Genomic DNA, 20,326 nt, shown 5'->3' on the forward strand with positions numbered 1-20,326 from the left:
CCTCAGCCTGAGGAAGGGGTGACTTTCCTGGTTCTCAGAATAAAAAAATAAAGTAGCTAATGGTGGCGTTCCGGTGTTAACGTGCTGTGTGGATACCTTGAGTCAGTGCTAACAGTACGTGGAGCTTAAAAGCTTTTCACTTTCAAAATAACGTTTTAGTAGGTTTTATTTGATTGTGTTATCTTTTCAGTGGGCTGTAACTGCTCCATCAGGTAGGTGCTTGCTATGTGGCTTCCTTTGGCATGGAAGTGAAGGTGGGGAGAGTAAAAGGCCAGCAGTCCATCAGAAATGGCATCAATTCTTCTGTCCTCTGTAGGAGAAGGAGGTGGGGGAGTAACTGCTGGAGGGTAAACAAGATGTCTCTTGTTTAAGTTAGGAGCTTAAGATTTTGATGCGTATGTTTCTATCCACTTCGTACAGTTTTTTTTTTATATCTGATCTGTCAGAACAAGTTTGAAGTTATGGATATAAATGTGTATGGCTGACACACAAATGAGTATCAGAAGATGCTGGAGTAGGGTGAGGACTTCAGAGAAATTTCTAGAAACTTCAAGTTATTTTCAATTTGTAGGGAAATGGGGTGAATAGCAGCCTGCTGCCTGAGACAGGGATGCTGGCAGTGGGTGATGTGGCAGCACTGGCGAGGGTAATGGGTGCCTTTATTTTGAGAAGAGGGAGAAGAGAGCTGGTATTCAGTAGCACAGTTAGCACTCTGTGGGCATCAAACTATCTCAAGAAAGAGAGAAATCCTCAAGTACAGCCTTGGGGTAATTTCCTGTATTGATGAGAAAGTAAAATCCCTTGGAAGGAGGGCTGAGTAACAGCCGCGCCTCGGGGACGAAGCCTTGAAAGACTTCTTATTAACTACACGCTGTTTGGTCTGAGAAGCGTTTAATGAGTGGCCAAAATGTCAAGGTTTTGTCCCAAAAGAGATGGTTTCTGTGAATTAACACCAGCCCCGAATGGAGCAGGCAGTGAAATAAAAAGGCCTGTACACAAAATAGAGGAGTGCTGGAATACAACAACAGCACAGACATAAACAGGGAATGAAACCAGCAGAGAGCTGCAAGAATTAGCATTAGGTGCGGAACAGCCACGTGGTGTTGCCTAGAAAAGAGTTTCTCTCCGTATTTCTTGGGCTGGGAAAAGAACTTCATTAAAGATAACAGAACGGGAAGGGGAATGCAAATGGCTATCGATTCGGGCTGTGCCGTGGCAATGTTTCTGGCTGGCTTCGAGCTCAAGGAGCATTTACTGCTCACTCATGCTGACCAGCCCCGAATTAAGGCTTGAAGGCACTGCTGGCTCCTGCACTTGAGGACAGGGAGTTGCCAGAGCAACGTCTGTAGCTGGGGAGGTTGGGGACCGTGTCCTGGTCTGTGTGTGCGTGTTTTGGTGACATCCCAATTGAAGCTGGCTGGCTCTGCCTGGCAGTGCCCACATCTGGACACCACGTCTGAATTTCCCCCTGGGAACGTCCTCAGCCCCCCACCAGCAGGGTTTGTGCAGCCGGTGAGCTGCTAAGCACGTCCCCGGCGTGGGCAGTAACGTGTTCATCTGAGCTTTATTTGCAATCTCAATGAAATGCCTGTGTTTGTCTTTTGTGGCTCTCCTGCTGGCAGATGTCGTTTCGGGTTTGTTTTGTTATCAATTGAAATTGAGTGCAGTTTGTTCCTGGTAGCTTTATAAACCTTATCTGAGAAATGTTCAATAATTCATTAAAAAAAAAATAAAAAAATGAAGACATCCCTTGTTCTCACTAATTGTAAAGGCAGTCCTGATTTTTCAGTTCGCCCTTCTTTCTGGCAACTGGCTAGTTCAGAAAGCTTCCCTTTGGGCTCGGAAAGCTGGGAGGGATTTCAAGCACTGAGGCGTTTGGCAGGAGCTGGCTGGCTCTGTGCAGCCCTGGCTCGCAGCCTGCACGTCCTGCTGCTGGATGGCTGCATCCTGCCCGTGCTGGCGGTGATGTGCACCAGGCCTGCGATGCCCTCGTCCTCTGAGCATCCCCGCTCGGTGCAGGCAGTCGGGCAGCGCTCCCACGGCTCCCATTTGTGCGGCAAATTTAATTTTGTTCCATGCAGGGTTTTGGCAGCGAGGCTCCTGGCACAGAGGGTGAAGAGGAAAGATCTCACTGCGAGCTTGGAGGATGTGTGGACGAGGGTGGGTCTGCGCTCTTGGGTGCTCGAGGTTTCTCTTGGGTTTTAGAGCAACTGAGGAAACCATTTCAGCTGTGCAGGAGCCAGAGCTGGCGGAGGCAAGGTTGAGTGGTGTGTGGGTCCAGCTGCTGGGGGTCTGCAGTGGTTATTCACTGTAAAATATATCTGTATGTACGCGTGCGGATTTCTTTTTAAAATGCTTCCATGAGATTGTTCGAGTTTCCTTGAAGCTGCTGAAATGGGAACGTGGTCAAGTTGGTGCCAGGGTATGGAGGCTTGTGGTGGGAGTCCCTTGGTGCTGCCCTGCTTGCTTTTCTTGTGCCAGCACGGCTGGTGAGTGGAAAATGCTCGCTGATTTATCCAACTGTCCCACTGACCTCCTCTGGAATCTCTCTGAAGCCATTCCAGCAGGAAAGTTTCCCTAAGGACAGGGGTCTCCCTGGATGTGGTATGCTGCATCCTCCCCTAACCTAGAAGGAAATCACCCCATCAAGCCTTCCAGCATGCACACAGGGAAAACTTTGGGTAAAACCTTACTTTGAGAAGATGCAAAATACTCTGAGTACGGATCATCTGCAGGCCATCTGCCGTGCCCTTGGAGACCACAGCGGGGTTGTAGACGGCAGCTGGGCTTTGTTACACTGTGCTGGCCGGTTACTTCGAGCTGATGTTCCCCAGGGCTTTGCTTTTTCCTCATGTTTTCATCGTAGAGCAGTGGAGAGGAAGGAGTCGGAGTGAGGGTGGCAGCTGGGACGCTGCTGAATCATCGCTGCAGGCTCCTTCTGGGGCTTTTGCCTCCTGCACTCATTTGCGTGCTGCAGTTCTCTTATTGCCTGGATTTCTGTGACCCTTTAGCCATGAGAAGGGGACATGTGAAGCCAGGAAGAGGGTCCCTCCACCAGTTATTTCCATTTTTGAAGCAGCTCAGAACTGATCTGTAACAATGTCCATACCCCGTGTCCCAGTGTGGCTGCAGTTCTGCCCTAATGGCCCCGTTTGGCTCCAGCCTCACACTTGTGCTGTGTGGGAACACTCTTACCCTCGTAATATATGAGGTTCTAAGGCATCCAGTCAGGAAAACATAAATGAAATGTCTTGGGGGGGAAAAAAATGTGAAAAGGCACCGTGCAACCTCAACAGTTTCCAGCAGGACGCTTATGCTGATGTAGGTGTGACAGAGGAGTGCTGATCCCAGTGCCGGCGCTGCCTCCTCGATCAAGTCAAGTAGCCCTGAGTCAAACACACGTTACACCTCGAGGAGAATTTAAAAAAAAAAAATGAATAGAAAACACCTGCACTAACACTAACTCCATTACAGCTAAATGGCTTTAACACTTTTTCCCTTTTTGCTCCGTATCTTTCAAGCACACAGCAAGTTTTACGGAACACCATCAGTGCTCAGAAATAGGCGCTCTCAAAACGTTTCAGGAATCCAGCCCCTCGTTTCCCTGCAGCTGCTTTCCGTGGTGCATTGTACTAGATGACAGGTAGCAGGGATCTGTGTGCAGCTATTGATAGCCTCCCTCTAGAAACATCTGTCCCTGAAAATTGCCGTCCCTCCTCCTCTCCCAGTCCCCATTAATGGAGCACTCGGATTTTCACATTTTGCATATTTGCCCTGTGGTGTTTGCAGAGTTAAACGCTTCTCCTGGTGGAGCTAAATAAAGCCCATTCCTCTAAGTCACAAATACCTCCAAGTAACACCGATAGCAAGCTGGAATATGGAATTTAGGGGAAGACCTGGCAATAATCGTGACATTTTAGGTTGTACCCGTGCCTGCCGCCTGGCAGCAAGCAGGGCAGGTGAAAGGCTGTGGTTGCTCTGACCTACATTATTGGGCCGTGTTCCCATACAGCATGCAAAATGTTTTTCAAGAAAGAAACTTCATTTGTAAGGTTCAAACGCACAAAACATACCCTAAAGAAAAGGGAACGTTCGTGGTGGTGCTGACACAGGTACTGCTGCGATGACACCGTGATGTCCCTGTAATCCATCACGTTGAAACCTCCTGCAGTGGCAGTTGTGTGCTTTGGTGCAAGCCTCACGATTTATACTAAGAGCAGAATTCAGGAATAACATAATAAGCTCAATGAGCATTAATTGCAGAAGCCCTTTGTCTATTCCTCTTCCAAAACCAAAAATAAAAGAAAAGAAAACTGTTCTTTTTTGAGGCAAACACAATGAGCTGGCTTCTTGGTTTTGTTCTTTTTTCTCAGTGAGCCTGAGAAATTGATGCACTGACAGAATACAAATAGTCAGGAAACTGGAAAACAAATCGTTGTATCCAATGTGAGCTAACATCTGCTTTGTGCATATATAAGGCAAAATAAGCATACAATAAACAAAACAGTGCTTTTCCAGTGAATGGTCTTATTGGGAGGTAATAAGTCAAAAAAAAAAAAAAAGAAAATAGATTTCTGTGAGACTTTAGGATATGCCTTAGAGGGAAACTTGGCATTTTTTATAATTTTAGCGATGGGTCAAGAGCAAGGTGTCCTGTGATTTTTAAATTGGTGCTATGAGCAATGGCCAAGCATGTATCTATCCGTGCCCCTTATGCTGTAGCGTGGCCAATATGCTTGGCTTCTGAATTTTATCCTCCTCCAAGTAGAAGTGGGTGAGGTGAGGGTCAAATTTTTTAAGTTTTGGAGTAAAATGTTAGAAAAGCTTTAAGTGAGAGACTGCTGCCTCGCAACAAGCTGTGGGAGGACCTGTGGCTCCCCCAGGTTGTGACTCCTGAGTGTAGAAGAACCACAGGAGAGGTGAGCAGTGCAGGGCAGACAGCCCGGGGGGAAGCCTCGGGTGGTGTGTAAGGAGAGGGAAATGGGAATAAACAGAAGGTAACGTGCATGGATGGATTTAAAGCTTAGTAACACAGACATCTGGAAGCATCTTGTTTGTTCAGCTTGCCTCTGGCAACTCCGTTGGTAATACAATTCGGGAGATCGCCAGGAAAACACGCGAGTCACCTGTAGTTATTTCATGATTGGACTCAAACCTTCTCGCAGTTTCTGCCACAAGAACTTGGTTGGAGGATGAGCAGAAGGATGCACGACACTTATTGATTTCTCATATCTTCTAGAGCAGCCCGTGGAGCGCGGGGGCTTGCTGTGCTGGTCAGAGGATAAAAGACAGCCGCAAACAAGAGGAGCGAGGCGGGTCCTGAGAGCTGGAGTGAAGGAGTGGGGCAGGCGGAAGATTGATGGGAAAGATTAAAGGCAACAGGAGTGATTTGGAGCAGTGACCTGTGGGGATTTCATTGCCTTCCATCAGAGGAGTGTAGTCTTCTGACACGCAATTTTGCCAAAGAAACCAAAGTATTAACGTGATCTGTGCCCTCCACGTCTGATACTGGAAAGTTCCTGCACTCTTCACACTGTGCAGCACTGAGATAATTAAAGGTGTGATCAAGCAAAATACACATGTGCACATGTTAGTACGTGCTACCCAAATTTTCTAGGGTGTTCACATTTAGTGTACGGGTGCCAAGGAAACATCGAGGCTGTGGGATCCTGCTGGCAGCAGATCTGGGGATGCCTCTGTACCTCTTGCACAGGGATAATGGAATCGCAGTGCCTTCAGCATGAAGTACCCATAATGGAGAACTTCAGCTAAAAATCATGATAAAGAACAATTTTATGAATCGCCTCTTCAGCAGCTCTTCCAGGATGAGGACAATCAAGCAAATTGCGCATGGTTGCGTTTCATGGCAAGATATAAATATATGTGGTCTTATGTCAGCTGCTATTTCTTCCTCAGAGATCTGTGTATGTGCTTCACACAGATGGGATCTTTTGATTTTTACACATCTTGCCTCTTTTTTCATGTTAATACTCTTCATACACCATGATACCATCCAAAAATATTATTTAATCATGATCTCATCATGGTTAAATGGATTTGATGTAGGGCAAAATATCGGCTAATTAACTAGGTGTAGTGTAGTTACTGGAAATCTTCAAGTGCCTTTCTGTGGTATCACCTCTAATTGACTTCGTAGGTCTGACAGATAGAAAGTAACACTAACCCCAATTTTCAGACATATATATTAATAAAGAAACTCATGATTTTGAGCACTTCCTCCTGTTATTTGCAGAATAACTGCACGTTGTTACTGCACTTGGGTTGATGTTAAACTGCAGACTCAGATTAAGCAGTTCCCTTGGTGGTGCTGTCAGCACGGTGACTCCTTGTCGCAGTGCTCCTGTTCAGAGCCTGCCTTTCCTTTAGGTGTTTGTGTTGGTTTTGAGGTGATGACTGCGCCGTGGCCGTGCCCCCACACCAGGTGACTCACTGCAGCTTCTCTGCTTCTACATTTTCATAACAGGCATGCAATGAAAAACCAAGAAACGCGTAGAGTAGGTTATTATGAAATTCTTGCTTTATGTTTCTTTTCTCATTTTATTGCTCTCCTAACAATATGCACAGCACACACATTTGCTCCCAGAACAGAAGCCAGGTGCAGCAGTCACGCAGCTGAACTTCTGTTACTTCAAGCCATGAGTTACTCAAGGTATATATTAAATATGTGCTGGGAAGGGAAGGTTTCAGGCCTCGTGCTGCAGCATTTGACTTTGTGTTATCAGCAAAAGTGAAGCTGTGGCAAGTCAAGTGTATGGGAAGTGTCTAGACAGTGTTATACGTGCATAACTGTGCGTGTAAGTAGGCGTGTGTAATGCACGAGCAAATCCACCTGGGTATGTGTGCAATTTATGTATACACGTCTGCATGTACCAGCAATGCACATTTTTCAGCAGTAAATAGTGCTTCCAGGTGTGACATTTTAGACCACAGGAGATTATTTAGCGTAGCAAAGGGAAATGTTTGAACACTGATGTCGGGATGTGGGAGGAGTAAATAGCTCCTTCCCCGTTGCCTCACTGCTTTCCTTCGTGGAAGCAAAAATGTTGGGAGACTGGATGTTTTTGTAATCTTATAAAGGGTTTTGTTTTATTGTTTTACGTTTGTAAGGTGCAGCATTGCCTTTGAAGGGTATGGAGCAGAAGCTTCCAGTTTTAGATATCCCAGTCTCCAGTTTCCCATAGTTAAAGCTTCCATCTCTGGCTCTGGTCCCGATGTGAAGTCTCAACTTTTTTCCTTCAGCAAGAACATTGGATGTCCAGCTGCCTGCAGGAGCTTACTGGTACTTGAAGGCAAACGGACTTTTTAAATGTAAATGTAGTAATTTACATTTTTGCAGTGTCTAAGCAACTTTTTATGATAGCCATATGATAGTGCTGCTTGGGGTTTGGTTTCGCTGTGCGTGTGATGGGTTTGGCTCTTTGGTCTGAATTGAAGTCAGCGCCTGTCACTGACCCAGCCCTCCCTGAACTCTTGGGGAGTTTTGCTGAATTAAGGAACAGGGAGCAAAAAAAATTATCTGATAGGTCAAGTCTGATCTGTAACGTATTTAGTGGCATGTAAAAGGCAGACAAGGTCTTAGTCTTTATGAATTAATGAGCAGCGTGGGTGCGTGTTCTCCAGTGTCTAAGCATGGCAATAACATCTTCATTTCCTTATTCAAGTCTTGGTTTTAGATGAGCCAGCTTTGTGAAATTCCCGAACTTGGTTATTCTACTGCCTGTGCCAAGATTTTGTTGGTTTTCGGCTGGAATTCCAAATTTCTCAGGGGCAGCCAGAAACCAGTTTGAGGCACAAAATGTGTTTGTGGATGTGCGCAAATGGGCTTCCTCTCTCCATCAAGCTGACTTTAATGTAATGTAACAATTCAGTCACTAGCCATGTTGGGTAAACTTAATTAGTGTTGAAAAGTGGCTTGTTTTGCAAGATGATCAATTTTTAACCTAAGTAAATGACTTTCTTTGCAACTAATAAATTAAATAAATTATATTTTTCTTGTGCCGTACAGTGGGGCTCATAAATTCCACGAGCACTTAGCTGGTAGTTTCACTTGATTACCTTTCCCATTTCTGGTTTTAATAATCCTTGTAAGAGCGGGGAAAGCAGTCACTTCTCATAACGTGGCAGGAAAGCAGCGAGGGGCGGCACGCTTCCATTTCAGTGGGCTTGGCCATCAGGATTACTGAATGTGCAAACCTTTCAGCTCTTTGCAGGGTTTTCTCCTTGCTCCCCTCAGCAACTCGCGGGTGCTCAGACAGGAGTTCTCCATCTGGGAACGCAGAAGAAACCAAACTGTGAGCAAAACGAGCGAGGCATAAAAGCAAGCAGGCTTTTTGTGGCTTCTCCATAGTAACCAGGACGGTAATAGGAAAGCCAGAGTATTTTGTCTGTTTGAGAAGCCGGTGGTTAATCAAATGTTTGATGTATCATTAAAAAAAAATTAAATTTCCATTGCAGTAGGAGTAGTGCTTGTTTTCAGTAACTAAGGTTGTATTAAAAATCAACATACAGAAAGTGCTCGAGGCTCCAGGAGGATTTTGCTGCTGCTGGTGCCCGGGGTAGCTGCTTGGGCAGGATGCAGCTACTGTGCCCGAGGAGGGAGAAAACCTTTGGTGAGATGCTTGGTGAGGTCCTCAGCTGGTGCTGGGTCCGTGAGGTCAATTTTTAGTGACTGGGACAGCTTAGGAAGGGCTTTGCTGTAGTTTTATCTGAGTTACATTTCTAGAGGCAATAATACCTCCTAAATCTTGATTTTAAGCATCATCAAGGGAAGTGTCAAAGCACGTGGTGTGGTGGATGAGCCAAGCACCTATGGGTGCAGGTCCCACCACCCAGAGGAGCAGGATGCTCACCTGGGGTTTCCTCGAGCCCCGGGCCCTCGTGCTGCCCTCATCTCAGCAGGGGCAGGGAGTGCAGCTGACCTTGGCAGTGAGGGCTCCCAGAAGTCACAACATTTGTATTCTTCAGGACGGTTTTCAGAAACTCTGGAACAATAAGTAAATTAAATAAAGCATATTCAGATACTCCTTCCAGGGACTGTACTTTTTACACTTGTCGGAGCTGCTTTGACCTTCTAGTTTATTATGAGTCAGGAAAAGTCAATATTTCTCAGCTTGCCAAGGTTGGAGGAATTTTAATGAGTTATTGAGTCAAACAGTTAATCCTCCAACACCAGATTTTTTTTCCCCTTTCAGATTTACAGTGATAAAAACACAGGCTTAAGGGGAACCGAGACAAATGGGGTTTTGTAGAGACTTTTGCTCATCTTTATGAACGTGCTTTAACCCCTTGGTTGCTAGTAGGTGAAAAGTGGATTCGACGCTGGGACATTTCATAGTGGCACGAAGTGGGTGGGCAAACAGGGACTGTGTGGCTGTTAGCAGGGAATTTTGCACAGTAAAAATGGGCCAGGAGGTTGAAGCAGATAGTGCTGATGCTCCTCACATCTGTTACGTGTAATGGGGAGGTGTAGGTAAGATTTGCTCTGTTCTCCTAGGTTAAAGCATTCTGCTCCTTGAAAAACTATTGAAGGGAAGAGCACTGGGTGTGTTTTGGAGGGTGCTGTGGTCTCTGCAGGACTTGTCCTGTTGGATGTTGCAGCACGCCTGGAGCACCGTGAAGCACAGGGCACACAGCACACACCAAAACCTTCCCCAACAGCCAAAGCTGCAAGTGGTAAATCCAGGCAGTGGGTTTGCTTCACAACTGCCTTGCTGGTCCAGACTGAGCCACTGGTGTGGGCATAGCCAGAGGCTGCTGTGTGCTACTGAGTGTTTTTTCCTGCTTTAATTACGCCTTTTGCAGCATCCCTTTGTAATTCTCAACTTTGTGTACTCCAATTAGCATAGAATCATCCAATTTCCTGAAAGTCTCTTTATTGAGTATAATGCGAATCATTTCTCTGAGCAGTGGCTTGTCTGGAAGTACCCTGGTCTGTCTGAATTATGGTGATGCTCTGTTGTAAGCCATTAAGTGGGGAAACTTCAGAAGCAGAAAATGTTGTAGTGCCAGGGCACTTCTGTCAGCCTTTCAATTCTATCAAAAAGCAGGTAGTACAGAAATATTAAGAATATTTTATCCAATGCATTTTTAAAATAAGTCATCTATTTATATGTCAGTTTTCAGAGTGTAGGGATAAACATTGATGGTCACTTTTACGTTGAGAAGTGTTTTCCTATAATATTCCCTTGACTTCAGTGACACTCTTTCTTGGGGGGCTCTTTTGCTTTCCATGCTTCTTAGGGGCTATTTCTCCGTAACTGTCTGTCTTAACTTCCACTGAAATCCGTGTGAATTTTAGCCCTAGGGACATTCTGCTTCTGGGTCACAAGGTGGTACCTGGACTCCCGATACAGCTGTGGCTACAGAAGCTGGAGGGCTGGCACTTGGGCACTTGCTACAGGGAAAGAAGCTCCTCATGGGTTTTGAGTCTGCCAAAATGTTGACTTCAGCATTGCTTTCTGGATGCAAGTCATGCCCAAACGTTACGCGCTGAAATTCCCTCTTTGGGTTTTATTTTAGGATCTGGTTTTGCAAAAGCCTGAAAGCAGAAGTGGCCCCATGTCCACCACTTTTCAGGAAAGCACTTCCAGCACATGGCTGATATTTCGATGACTCAGGGCTGGGAGATGTGAAGACACTCCAGGTTGCCGTTGTGCTGCTGTTCAAAGAGATGTGCTTTTAGCCTTGGAAACCTTTTAGCTCCTGCTCTTGGAATTGTTGTGCCACTCACCACAGCAGATGAACGTGGTCTGTTAGGTAAATAGTGCTAACACTGACTTTTTCTCTTCTTGCCAGTGCTTTACGGTGAGGATGGGCTGCATGCGTCATGCGAGAAGAAGTACTGCGGCCGGGGGAGCAAGTGCGTTGTGAACAAGGACACCAAGCAGCCCGAGTGCAGGTGTGTGGAAGACTGCAAGTCCAGCTACATGCCCGTGTGTGGATCTGATGGCAAGTTTTATGAAAATCACTGTCAACTGCATCGAGCCTCGTGTCTGCAGAGGAAGAAAATCTACATTATCCACAGCAAGGACTGTTTCTTCAAAGGTAGGGCAGCATTAAAAATGAATACTTCTGCAGAACTCCCATCACTTGTCTTACCATAATCCTGATAAATGGCTGAATAATATGCTTTATTTCTAAGAGATTAATTTTTAAAGGATGGTTTATTCTGGGACTCTGTAGAACATAACCATGTTTTATGCAGCTCTTAAGTCTCTGGGTGTCATCACCCAAACTGTAATCAAACTGCGATCCAGTAAATAATTAACAGCACTGTGTGTATTGTGTGCGCTGCAGTTATGCTGTTCAGTGCTTACAGCTTCCAGTGTAATAACTTTTTACGAGTTGATTCATTTGGTAAGGCTCTGAACAAGACAGAGACATTCTGAAAAAAGTATGTGGTATTTAAAAAGTTTCTTGGGCAAATGAGGAAAAAAAATTAATTCTCTCCTAAAACTGAATGCGGAAGCTCAGTCTCAATTAGCTCAGCAGTACGGTTCACCAGCTGCTCTACAAGCTCTGGTAGTGGGGTTCACAACAAATTTAGTAGGTGGATATGCTGGGGATGTTTTGGGAGCCATCAGCTCCGTGGGTCAGCATTTCCTAAAAGGCACCACAGCTGAAAATTGCATTTCAGCCTGCTTAGGCAAATGACACAGGCAAAGGAGAAAAGCTGTTGAGACAAAGTAAGATGATTGGAAAGTGTGCCATCAGAACAGAAGAACAAGAGGCAAAGAAATGATAAAGGTGCTGGAGTTGTGTTACTGCGGAAAAGAAGGAGCGAGTCAGTTCGTTGCTTAAATGCCTGTGTCCAGAACAACGCTTATCGTGCAGCTCTTCCAAAATGCTTGCTATTTTTCAAGATTTTTTCCAGAACTTATGCAATCTTTGGATAAACTTTATCGCCACATAAATGTGTATGTAGTGTATAGGTAAAAATAGGTATTCCTTTACTCTGCCAAATTCACTGGCTTACTGCTGAGATTTAGCTCACAGCAATATGGGCTTCTGCAAAGAATAAATTGGGTGTTTCTATCTAAAAATTCAAACCTTGCTTTGGATTTGCTGGTTCTGTGATGCCCATCGTGGGAAGCAGTGTGGTTGTGAGGACTGTGCCTGGAGGCCACGTGCAGGAGGAGAGGTACGGACTTGGGCTTCATGGGCAGGGGAAGCCTCATATTCCTGTATTGCCTCTCCTCTTGTGCAGCGAGGCCCGAGTCTGATGGGCATTCAGGTGGGAGGGTGGCTCAGCTGTGATGATGTTGAAGGCAGTTCTGGTTACCAGCAGGATGCACACATCGTCAGCTGTGTGTTGGGTATGATAGGAGATTTCGTTATCATCATTGCACCAAATCACTGTTGGGATGGAGACCTGTGTCTTTTCCTTTTATTTCTTGTAGGCTGCATACCATCCTGTCACAAATCAAGCGGGGCTGCAGTAACAGGAGCGTGTGATATAATGCCAGGGAGTGGAAGAAGTCGTTAAATTATTTTATTTCTAATGAGAGGTCTTACAAAGGTTTCACTAGAGTGTATCTTGAAAACCCATTGTCAAATATAACTCCATATACCTACAGGAAGATTAGAGTGGGTTGCTGCAAATATCTCCGGTGACATTTACGTGATCAAATATGAAAATAATTCCTTTATCTCCAGCTCAATGGGCACTTCAGCCCCTGAGGAGTTGGGCTGTATGCACAGCTATCCATCACGGGCGCTCATTTACTAACGCTTGCAAATGCATGGTGCTAGAGGAGCCTGTTTCAGACACAGGGGTCCTTTTAAAGAGCCTTTTTGACATATCCTTGTGTGATATCCTTTGTAGTTAGGAGCACATTACTGTTCTTGTGCCTTGAAGACCTGGTATGATGTTAGTCGTGGAGATGGATCGCTTAAAGGCATGTTTGCAGGGACAGAATGTGAGCAGGTCCAGGTGAAGAGGTTGGGCTTTGGTGTTGGGTTTGCTTTAAAAAGGAGCATCAGCAAAGGTTGCTTGTGCCTTGCTTCTGCTGCTGGCACCTCTGCCTCTGGGTATCGAGTTGGATCTGGGCATGGAAATGGCTGGGAGCTGCCTTGTCCCTGAGGAGGAGCTGGGACTGCAGCACGGGAAATGTCCTGGAGAGGCTGGGAGGGGAAAATTCAGGTCTTAACCTCACAGCTGCTCACCAGGCCCCCAGATCCCACATGGTGCCACAGGTTTCCTTTCCCTGCCTCCCAAAAAGGGGTGTACAGGCAGTTTTTTCAGTCCTGTACGTAGCCTTACCTTTTTACAGTGATGTTTCTGCGTTTTTATTCATTCCTTATCACATATGCTGTTAAAGAAAATGAGTTCTCATTTCAGTAATCAGTGCCTCTGGAATGGCTGTATTATACCTAATGATACAATGTCACGCTTCAATACCTTCCTGAACGCACCATGAAATGATGTCAGAAAGCAGTGGTTTCGTGTCCCACTTTAAAGTAACCCTTAAACTCTTGCAATGGGGCACTGCCTAAATCTGCTTTTCAGCAAAATAAAAGCTTTATGGAAGGGAAGAAAGAAGTGAACTCTCTTCTCGTCCTGCATGAGTAAATAAAGTACTTTCCACCGCTGTCTGTAGAGATAAAATGTAGGGAAAAAAAGAGTTTAAGGGGCGAATAATCAGACAGAATGGGACTGAGGAATATTTGGCTTCAGCTCTGGTTTCTGATGTGGTTCCCAGCTAACCTTCTGTGTGTCCTCTCGTTTCGCTGTACTTTAGTCTCCTGTTTCTAAATCAAGAATGATTTTGTTTTTTCTTTTTTATACAGAAATTGATATTAAGCTATTAATCTAGAGATTTATACAGTAGCATTGTAAGTATAACGTAAGGTGTAAGACTTTGCAACTAGAGAAAAATCTTAAAGGTGCAAAAAATATTGTTTCACCTGGACTTTGGGTGTATATCGGTAGGCACGTGCTTTCTAAACATTTTCTGTCAAGTAGACGGTTTAATTATTTGAGTGTAATTAGGCTGATGAGTGGGCTCCCTCCTGTTTTATTGTCCCAGCTGCCTTCTTCCATTAAGATTTAAAGCCTTGCCCTGAAGTATCCAAGTGACCACACACAGCATCCGTGTGCTCTGCCAGTTTGCCCAGTTACCAGTGACAAAGTGGGTGGCCTTCAAGTACAGCAGAGACAAAATGACCCCGACTCCTTCCTTGTGACCGAGCTAGGTCTACCCACAATAAGCTGACAATGAAGAGGAAAGCAAAGAGCTTGGTTTCATTTGGGATCGGTCATTTGGGAAAGGATTGTTTGGGCAGCACAACTGCCTGGTGTTGCCCAGTAGTGAAAAGAAAAATGGAAATACAAACACGCTCCCTTTTTCTCAGTCAACAAAACAATGGATAAATAGGTAGGAAACCTTCCTTAGGAGCTTGGAGCCCAAAGGAGAATATTGAAAAGCAGAAATCCTGCATCCAGAGGTCTCAGGAGAAATGTCACTCCTACACAGAGCTGGTGAAACCCTCCTTGATCTGGTTGTCTTCACCAGGATGAAACATAGCTTGGTTTTCCTGTAGGAAGAGTTTCTGTTTGAGATTTCTCTACTTCATACTTCTTGTTGTGTGTTTTATTGGTTTGTTTTTAATATGTTTTTACTGTTTTTGGAGTTTCTGTAGTCGTTTGGTTTAAGTGCTTGGAGACTTTGACTGGGTAACAAAATGCAGAAGGATAAAAATCTTTTCCTCTTTGCCAAAGAGGAGAAGAAATAAGTTCCTCTTCCCCAAGAGCACTCCAGTAACTGAAAGCCAGAAAGATATCTGTGCTCATGATGACAATTGTCCCACAGATGTCCAAAATGAGCAGTTGGCCTGGATATGTTCCTATTTGAAATGCCTCGCATAATGCTGCTGTATCATTTTAGCACAGTGATTTGGACTACACTTCGCTTTTCTATAGCAGCAGTTCCTTTATTTCCACTTCTATTCATTTTCCTCTCCTTTTGACTTTTTACACCCACTCAGTCTCTTCACTCATTTTTCTCTCATTATTTTTGGCCAGCAAAGGCTGCACACACACCACTCAGTACAGATTTTCTTCCCTTCCCTCTTCTCTTTCTCCAGAAACACAGGAACAATTTACTTCCCTAGCAGTGTAAATACACTAGAAAAAAAAATATATATCTCTGTTTAGTGCTATGTTTTCCATTTTCAGGATGTTTAGTAGTATTTTTTTTTTTTTGTAGTATTTTTCTCCACTCTTTCTTTTTTCCTCCTCCCCATCTTCTTCTAGAACAGCAGTCCTGAAGTGCCCTGCTGTCAGTCAAGCCCCTGTTAGGGGAAGAGCAGCTGCATTATTGCCCAGGCCCATTCTGTATTTTCTCCAGCTCTGACAAACTCTCTTTATCCAGGTGTTTTGTGTTTTTCACAAAAAGCTCCACTTTTCTGGCTGGGATTTCGCGTGGCTTTGTACTGCAGCTGCTCAGATTTAGTTTGGAGCTGTGGCGTGATTTCTGTGCAGAGCAATTGACCAAATTCCTGAACTTCACATCGTGGAAAAGCCCTGTACCTGTGCTGCTTACCTCACTCATTTCATTTATTTTTTGTTCAGTCCATCTTCTACTAAATCTCTAATTTTATGAGACCTGACAGAGGTTTATGTGGAAAGATGCGGCATTAGAAAATCACATCTGTGCTCTGGTATTCTGGTCCTGTTCTTTCTTCCTCCTAGCTCTCCCAGAATGTCAGTAGTAATTTTTTCAATAATTTGGAGCCCTATTATTTAAAACACATACCTTTTTTCTTTAGGCAAATATTGGTAATTTTCCTTCTCACACTAGGTCAGCTTATGGCCCATAATAAATCATATTTTTGTAGAGATTTGGGGTGGAAAATTGAAAGAAACCAGCGTGGAAAACCAGGAGAACGGCTGAGAGGGGAGGTTCAGCCTGGGTGTGTGGAGAGGGTTTTCCCCAAAGACAGAGGGATGGGTGGCCCCAGGAGGCTGCGTGACCTCCATCAGAGCCTGCCAGAGCAGGAGGTGGCCCTGAAGGGCTCGGTGTCGAGGCCCCTTCCAGCCTGGACCATCCCGCAGCCATACGGTTACGTTGTGCTCGTGGCATCTTTCACTTCCAACTTCTCCTATGTCTTTCCTCCGATTCTCAAGAAGTGTTTTTTTTCCAATTATAGAAAACGATCATCTTCTGCATGTTGACAGAAAACTTTCAGTACTTAGATGTTTTTTTTTTAAAAAAACAGGTAATTACAAACTTGGAGGGGGAAAAAAACCAGGCTGATACCTCATGCAAAGAACGAGCGCAGCAAGCTCCAGTAGTTCTGAATCCAGCCTCGGGTGCTGGTGGTTCATTTCTGTGGTGCTTTATTTATTGTCCATGTGTTTGTTCTCTGCTTTGTTACTTGCCAAAGTAATTTGTTCGAGAAAATAGCTTTTCAAAACATCTCGGAGAAGGTGTTGAATGTTTTTTCTCATTTAGTGGTTGTAAAGCAGACAAGCAGGATTGCAGGCAGGACTGCGGGCCGCGGAGAAGTCTGCTCCGTTTAGCGCTCCGTGGCTTTCCAGCTGGAAAAGTCTGGGGGAACTCATGGCAGATTTCCCAGCTGGCAATTAATATTTGCTGATTTAAACCCGCAGCGGTGCTGACAGGCTGGTTTGGTGGCAGCGAGGTGGATGTAGAGCCACTGGGAGTTGTAAAAGGAATGCCTCTGGTGGGAGGCCGGGGTCTCCAACGTGCAGGACCAGCCTGCAATGAGCTTTTCAGCACCCAATGCCAACATATTTGGGGTTTTACGTGTTGTAAGGAAAGGTAAGTGCTATATGTAATAGAGGTGTTTGCTCTCACTAGAGCTGATACAGTTCTTAATGCTCTGAGTACTTCAGAATTCCATATACCAAAAGGATTTCGTGTTATTCCCATGCTGCTTTTTCAGCTCTCTCCACCAAGACTTTTGAGGAATGATCAATTTTACCTGGCTTGTCAGGTTGAATCCTTCTAAATGTGATTGACAGCTTAATTCCTGACAAACAGACCGCATCCATCTTTGGGGTAACTCGTGGAAGTTGTATTGATTGATGTGAGGATGCGAACACGAGGCAGCTTGCTCCTGGCTTTGGTAACACTAATCTTGTAGGAGGATGTTAAAGTCTTTTTAAGATTTTCCATACGTTTTCATTTTAAAAGACTCTTGATCACTGCACAGCCTTAGCAGTTGAGATGGGAAATGAAAGCAAGGGAGGAAGAGGATGGAGAATCGAAGTAAAGGATGTGGGAGGAGACCCAGGGATGTGGCTTGCACTTACCCATTGGAGTCCTGTGTCAACTTTTGCACTGCTAACTGCAACCCTCAGTACGTCAGGGGATGTTTCAGGGATGTTTCCTTCATTTTTCCTGTCCTTCTCTATTGTTTGTATCTATTGTATGCTTCTAGTGGTATGATGGCATTCTGGGCTGTGTCCACCTCAGTTTTCTTCTCTACAAACCAGGTTAATGTTACCTATTTTCCATGAATTGGGGAGCTTAAAACACAGTTAAATATTAAAGAGTAGGAAACATTAGAGAAAATCTTTGCTTTCTTGCTGTTGTTGAACTTTAATATTAGCTCTCACCATTCTATTGGCAATTTTCCAAACTGCTCATTTCTGGGTATGGAGAAAATGGAGAAATGCTGGAAAAGTGGGGCATGATAGGATGAAGAAAGGATTAAGAAGTGATGCGTTTACTGAGCCTCTGGATTGCTGAATCTCCTGTGCTCCTGAGAAGAAGTTGTGCACTCAGAATTTCACCTGCCTTTTGTCCCACATGTTAAGTTCATCTATTAAAAGATACTGCCTTTCCCTGTAAACCCTGTGCACGTTTTAGCTCTTAGACCATCCCTGTTGCACCAACCCTACTACAGCAATAGCGTTTTTTTTTCCCCTTATAGTTCCAGTTTTGATTCCCATGTTGCTTCCTCAGTAACTTGGAAAATTGCTCATGTGTCAAACGTTAAGAAAACAGAGCTGTGTCTGGCTGCAGACTTCAGAGTGCATTTCCCAAGGGTTGCTGGCAGGGAGGGCAGCTCATCACCAGGGCGGTACTGCAGGTGCGGATCAAACCTAATTCTGGGTGCTCCGTGGCCACACTCGGTTGTGCATCAGAAATCCTACTCAAATCCTCTCCCAGAGAAGGGATATTTAGATTAAAGTTTTGTTCAGTTGAATTTCTGATCAAACGGCTTGCTGAGATTTCTTCGTGTACCTATTGTTGTTACAAGCACCTATTAGTTTTCAGCGAAGCGGTGGCAGGTGGATTTTAAATTATTCCTCTTAGTGAAACAAGTAAATCACTTGACGATGGTGCACACACCATGCAGAGTTCACTGCTGCTGACAGAGGAACAATGCACAGCCTGACAGATGCTCACAGCCAGCCGGGTTGGTTGTCCTGCTTCTTTGGAAGAGGTGTAGGATGATTTTGCTGGCTTTTGTGTTAAGATGTTCTTTCTGGGATAAAACGCTAGGTAAATGATCATGTTCATTGTATGGAAAACTGATGTTAATCTGGAGGCAGAGGTGCAGTGAGTAGCGATTCCTGAAAAAGGTCGTGTTTCTGTAGAGCATCATAGGAGTGCAAGGCTGATGTGCGTGTGTGAGTCCTCCCTGGAAAGGACTTTTATTCTATAAAACTCTGCTGGGCCCTGGTCATTGCTCTGGCTCGTTTTGTTACTCCTGTTGCTGAAGTTCCCTCCGAGGATTGTGGTGGAAGTGGCCAGGCCACTGCTGGTGTGCTTCTGGGCCAGGCTCTGTGCTGAAATGGAGGCCAGGTAAAGCCTTAACAGAAAGAGAGAAAAAGAGACCAAGAGATCACTTTGAAAAGAAATCTGAGAAGATTAAAAGGTAGAGATGAGCATTCAAACTTAAGGCGATTAGGTTGCAATAAAGGCTGCTGAAAACTGACTCAAGGAAAATGAATATATAAAATGAAGTTTAGAATTAGGGGAGACTCAGGAGAGGAGATTTAGAAGTGCTTTAAAGATAAAAAGGACTGACATTTCGGAGTAGTTGATTAAAAGGTATTCAGCACAAATGCAAATTTTTACTGGGTGCTCAATATAAAAATCTTTGGAACAAATTGGAATTTCAGATGCTGGGGGATCCTGACAGACCCGATGCCGCGGATTCAATTAAGTGACTGCAAGGAAAAAACCCATACAGCTTCTGTCGGAGTTCACTCCCCTTCCTGTCTCAGCTCCGTGATTTAACAAACACTTTTTGCTAATATGCTTGAGAGGGAGGAACCTACAGGAGGTGTCGTGAAGTCAGAGCAATGCTACTTCAAGTGAGCACCCTGCTGGAGCTGCTCAGCAGGAGGCACTGATAAAGCCCTTTGTAATTCTCAGGCTGCTTTTTTGCATATTGTAGTGAAACAGTATTCGAGTAGGAGGCACACAAGGTGCTGGTGGTAAGGTTGTCTGCCTTCCCTCCTCGTTGGGAAAAGGATCTGTTCCCGTGGATGCTAAAATTCAACGTGCTGAGCTAATGGTCTGCAGATTCGGACTCTGCTAGCGACTCTTTGAGAAGGAACTTTTTTTTTTTTCCTATATTTTGGGGGAAAAAAACAACCTGAGTCAGAATGCTTGACAAAGATTAGTGAATCAGACCTTGCAACAGTCCTGCGTGCCAGGAAAATAGTAATCCTCGTGTTATAGAGAAGGAATTGCAGTCCAGAAGAGAATCAGTAACTTTCTCAAGGTCATGGAAGTGACTATCGGAGCTCTTGTTAAATCATCCCAATCTCTCTCAGAATCCCTTAAAAATCCTAAGGTGTGTGCAGTTTTTCCAGTACGTTTGGAGGGGTGAAGGAGAGGCATGGGCTGTTGGGGGCTACGGAATCGCTGCTCCTGAGTGGGGATGCAACGAGTACCAGCCAGCAGAGATGTGGCTGCGGTCCACGATGTCTGTAAGCGTGGAGTTGCACTGTCCATGGTGCTCAGAGCAGCAGGTTTAAACCCAGGATTTAAGCTGCTGTACTTGCCCAAAATGTTGCTCCATGTGGAGGTTTTGGACAAGAAAGAGAATACTGCAGTTTTGCAAAGCACTTGCAGCATCCTTGTCTTGTAACAGTCTTGCTGAACAAAAAAAATCCTTGCTGTAATAAAAGTGTGAGATGGAGAGAAACACAGCTTATTCTTTTTTTTTCCTCTTTCAGTTAAAAATTCAGAGGTGGGAAGAACTGTACAATGTGGAGCAAGAAACTTGCTCGCTCTCACTTGTACTTAAATGTAACCTTCATAGTAGAAAGCCTGTTGGCATGAAGAGTCCAAACAAAAGGAAGCTCCGTGTTTTCCTT

The 20,326-nt window shown here is 44.8% G+C and overlaps 1 protein-coding gene across 1 annotated transcript in view; it reads left to right on the top strand.

Annotated features, from left to right (window-relative positions):
• FSTL4 (follistatin like 4) overlaps nucleotides 1-20,326 on the top strand; it is a gene marked incomplete at both ends in the record, with an annotated part of 199,594 nt that overhangs the window by 50,619 nt on the left and 128,649 nt on the right. The window contains one exon of the mRNA XM_084295100.1: nucleotides 10,816-11,064. Coding sequence (XP_084151226.1) covers nucleotides 10,816-11,064 — 249 coding nt within the window. The remainder of the gene's footprint in view (nucleotides 1-10,815; nucleotides 11,065-20,326) is intronic.

The sequence above is a fragment of the Netta rufina genome, assembly GCF_964035555.1.
Source record: "Netta rufina genome assembly, chromosome: 14".
NCBI lineage: Eukaryota > Metazoa > Chordata > Aves > Anseriformes > Anatidae > Netta > Netta rufina.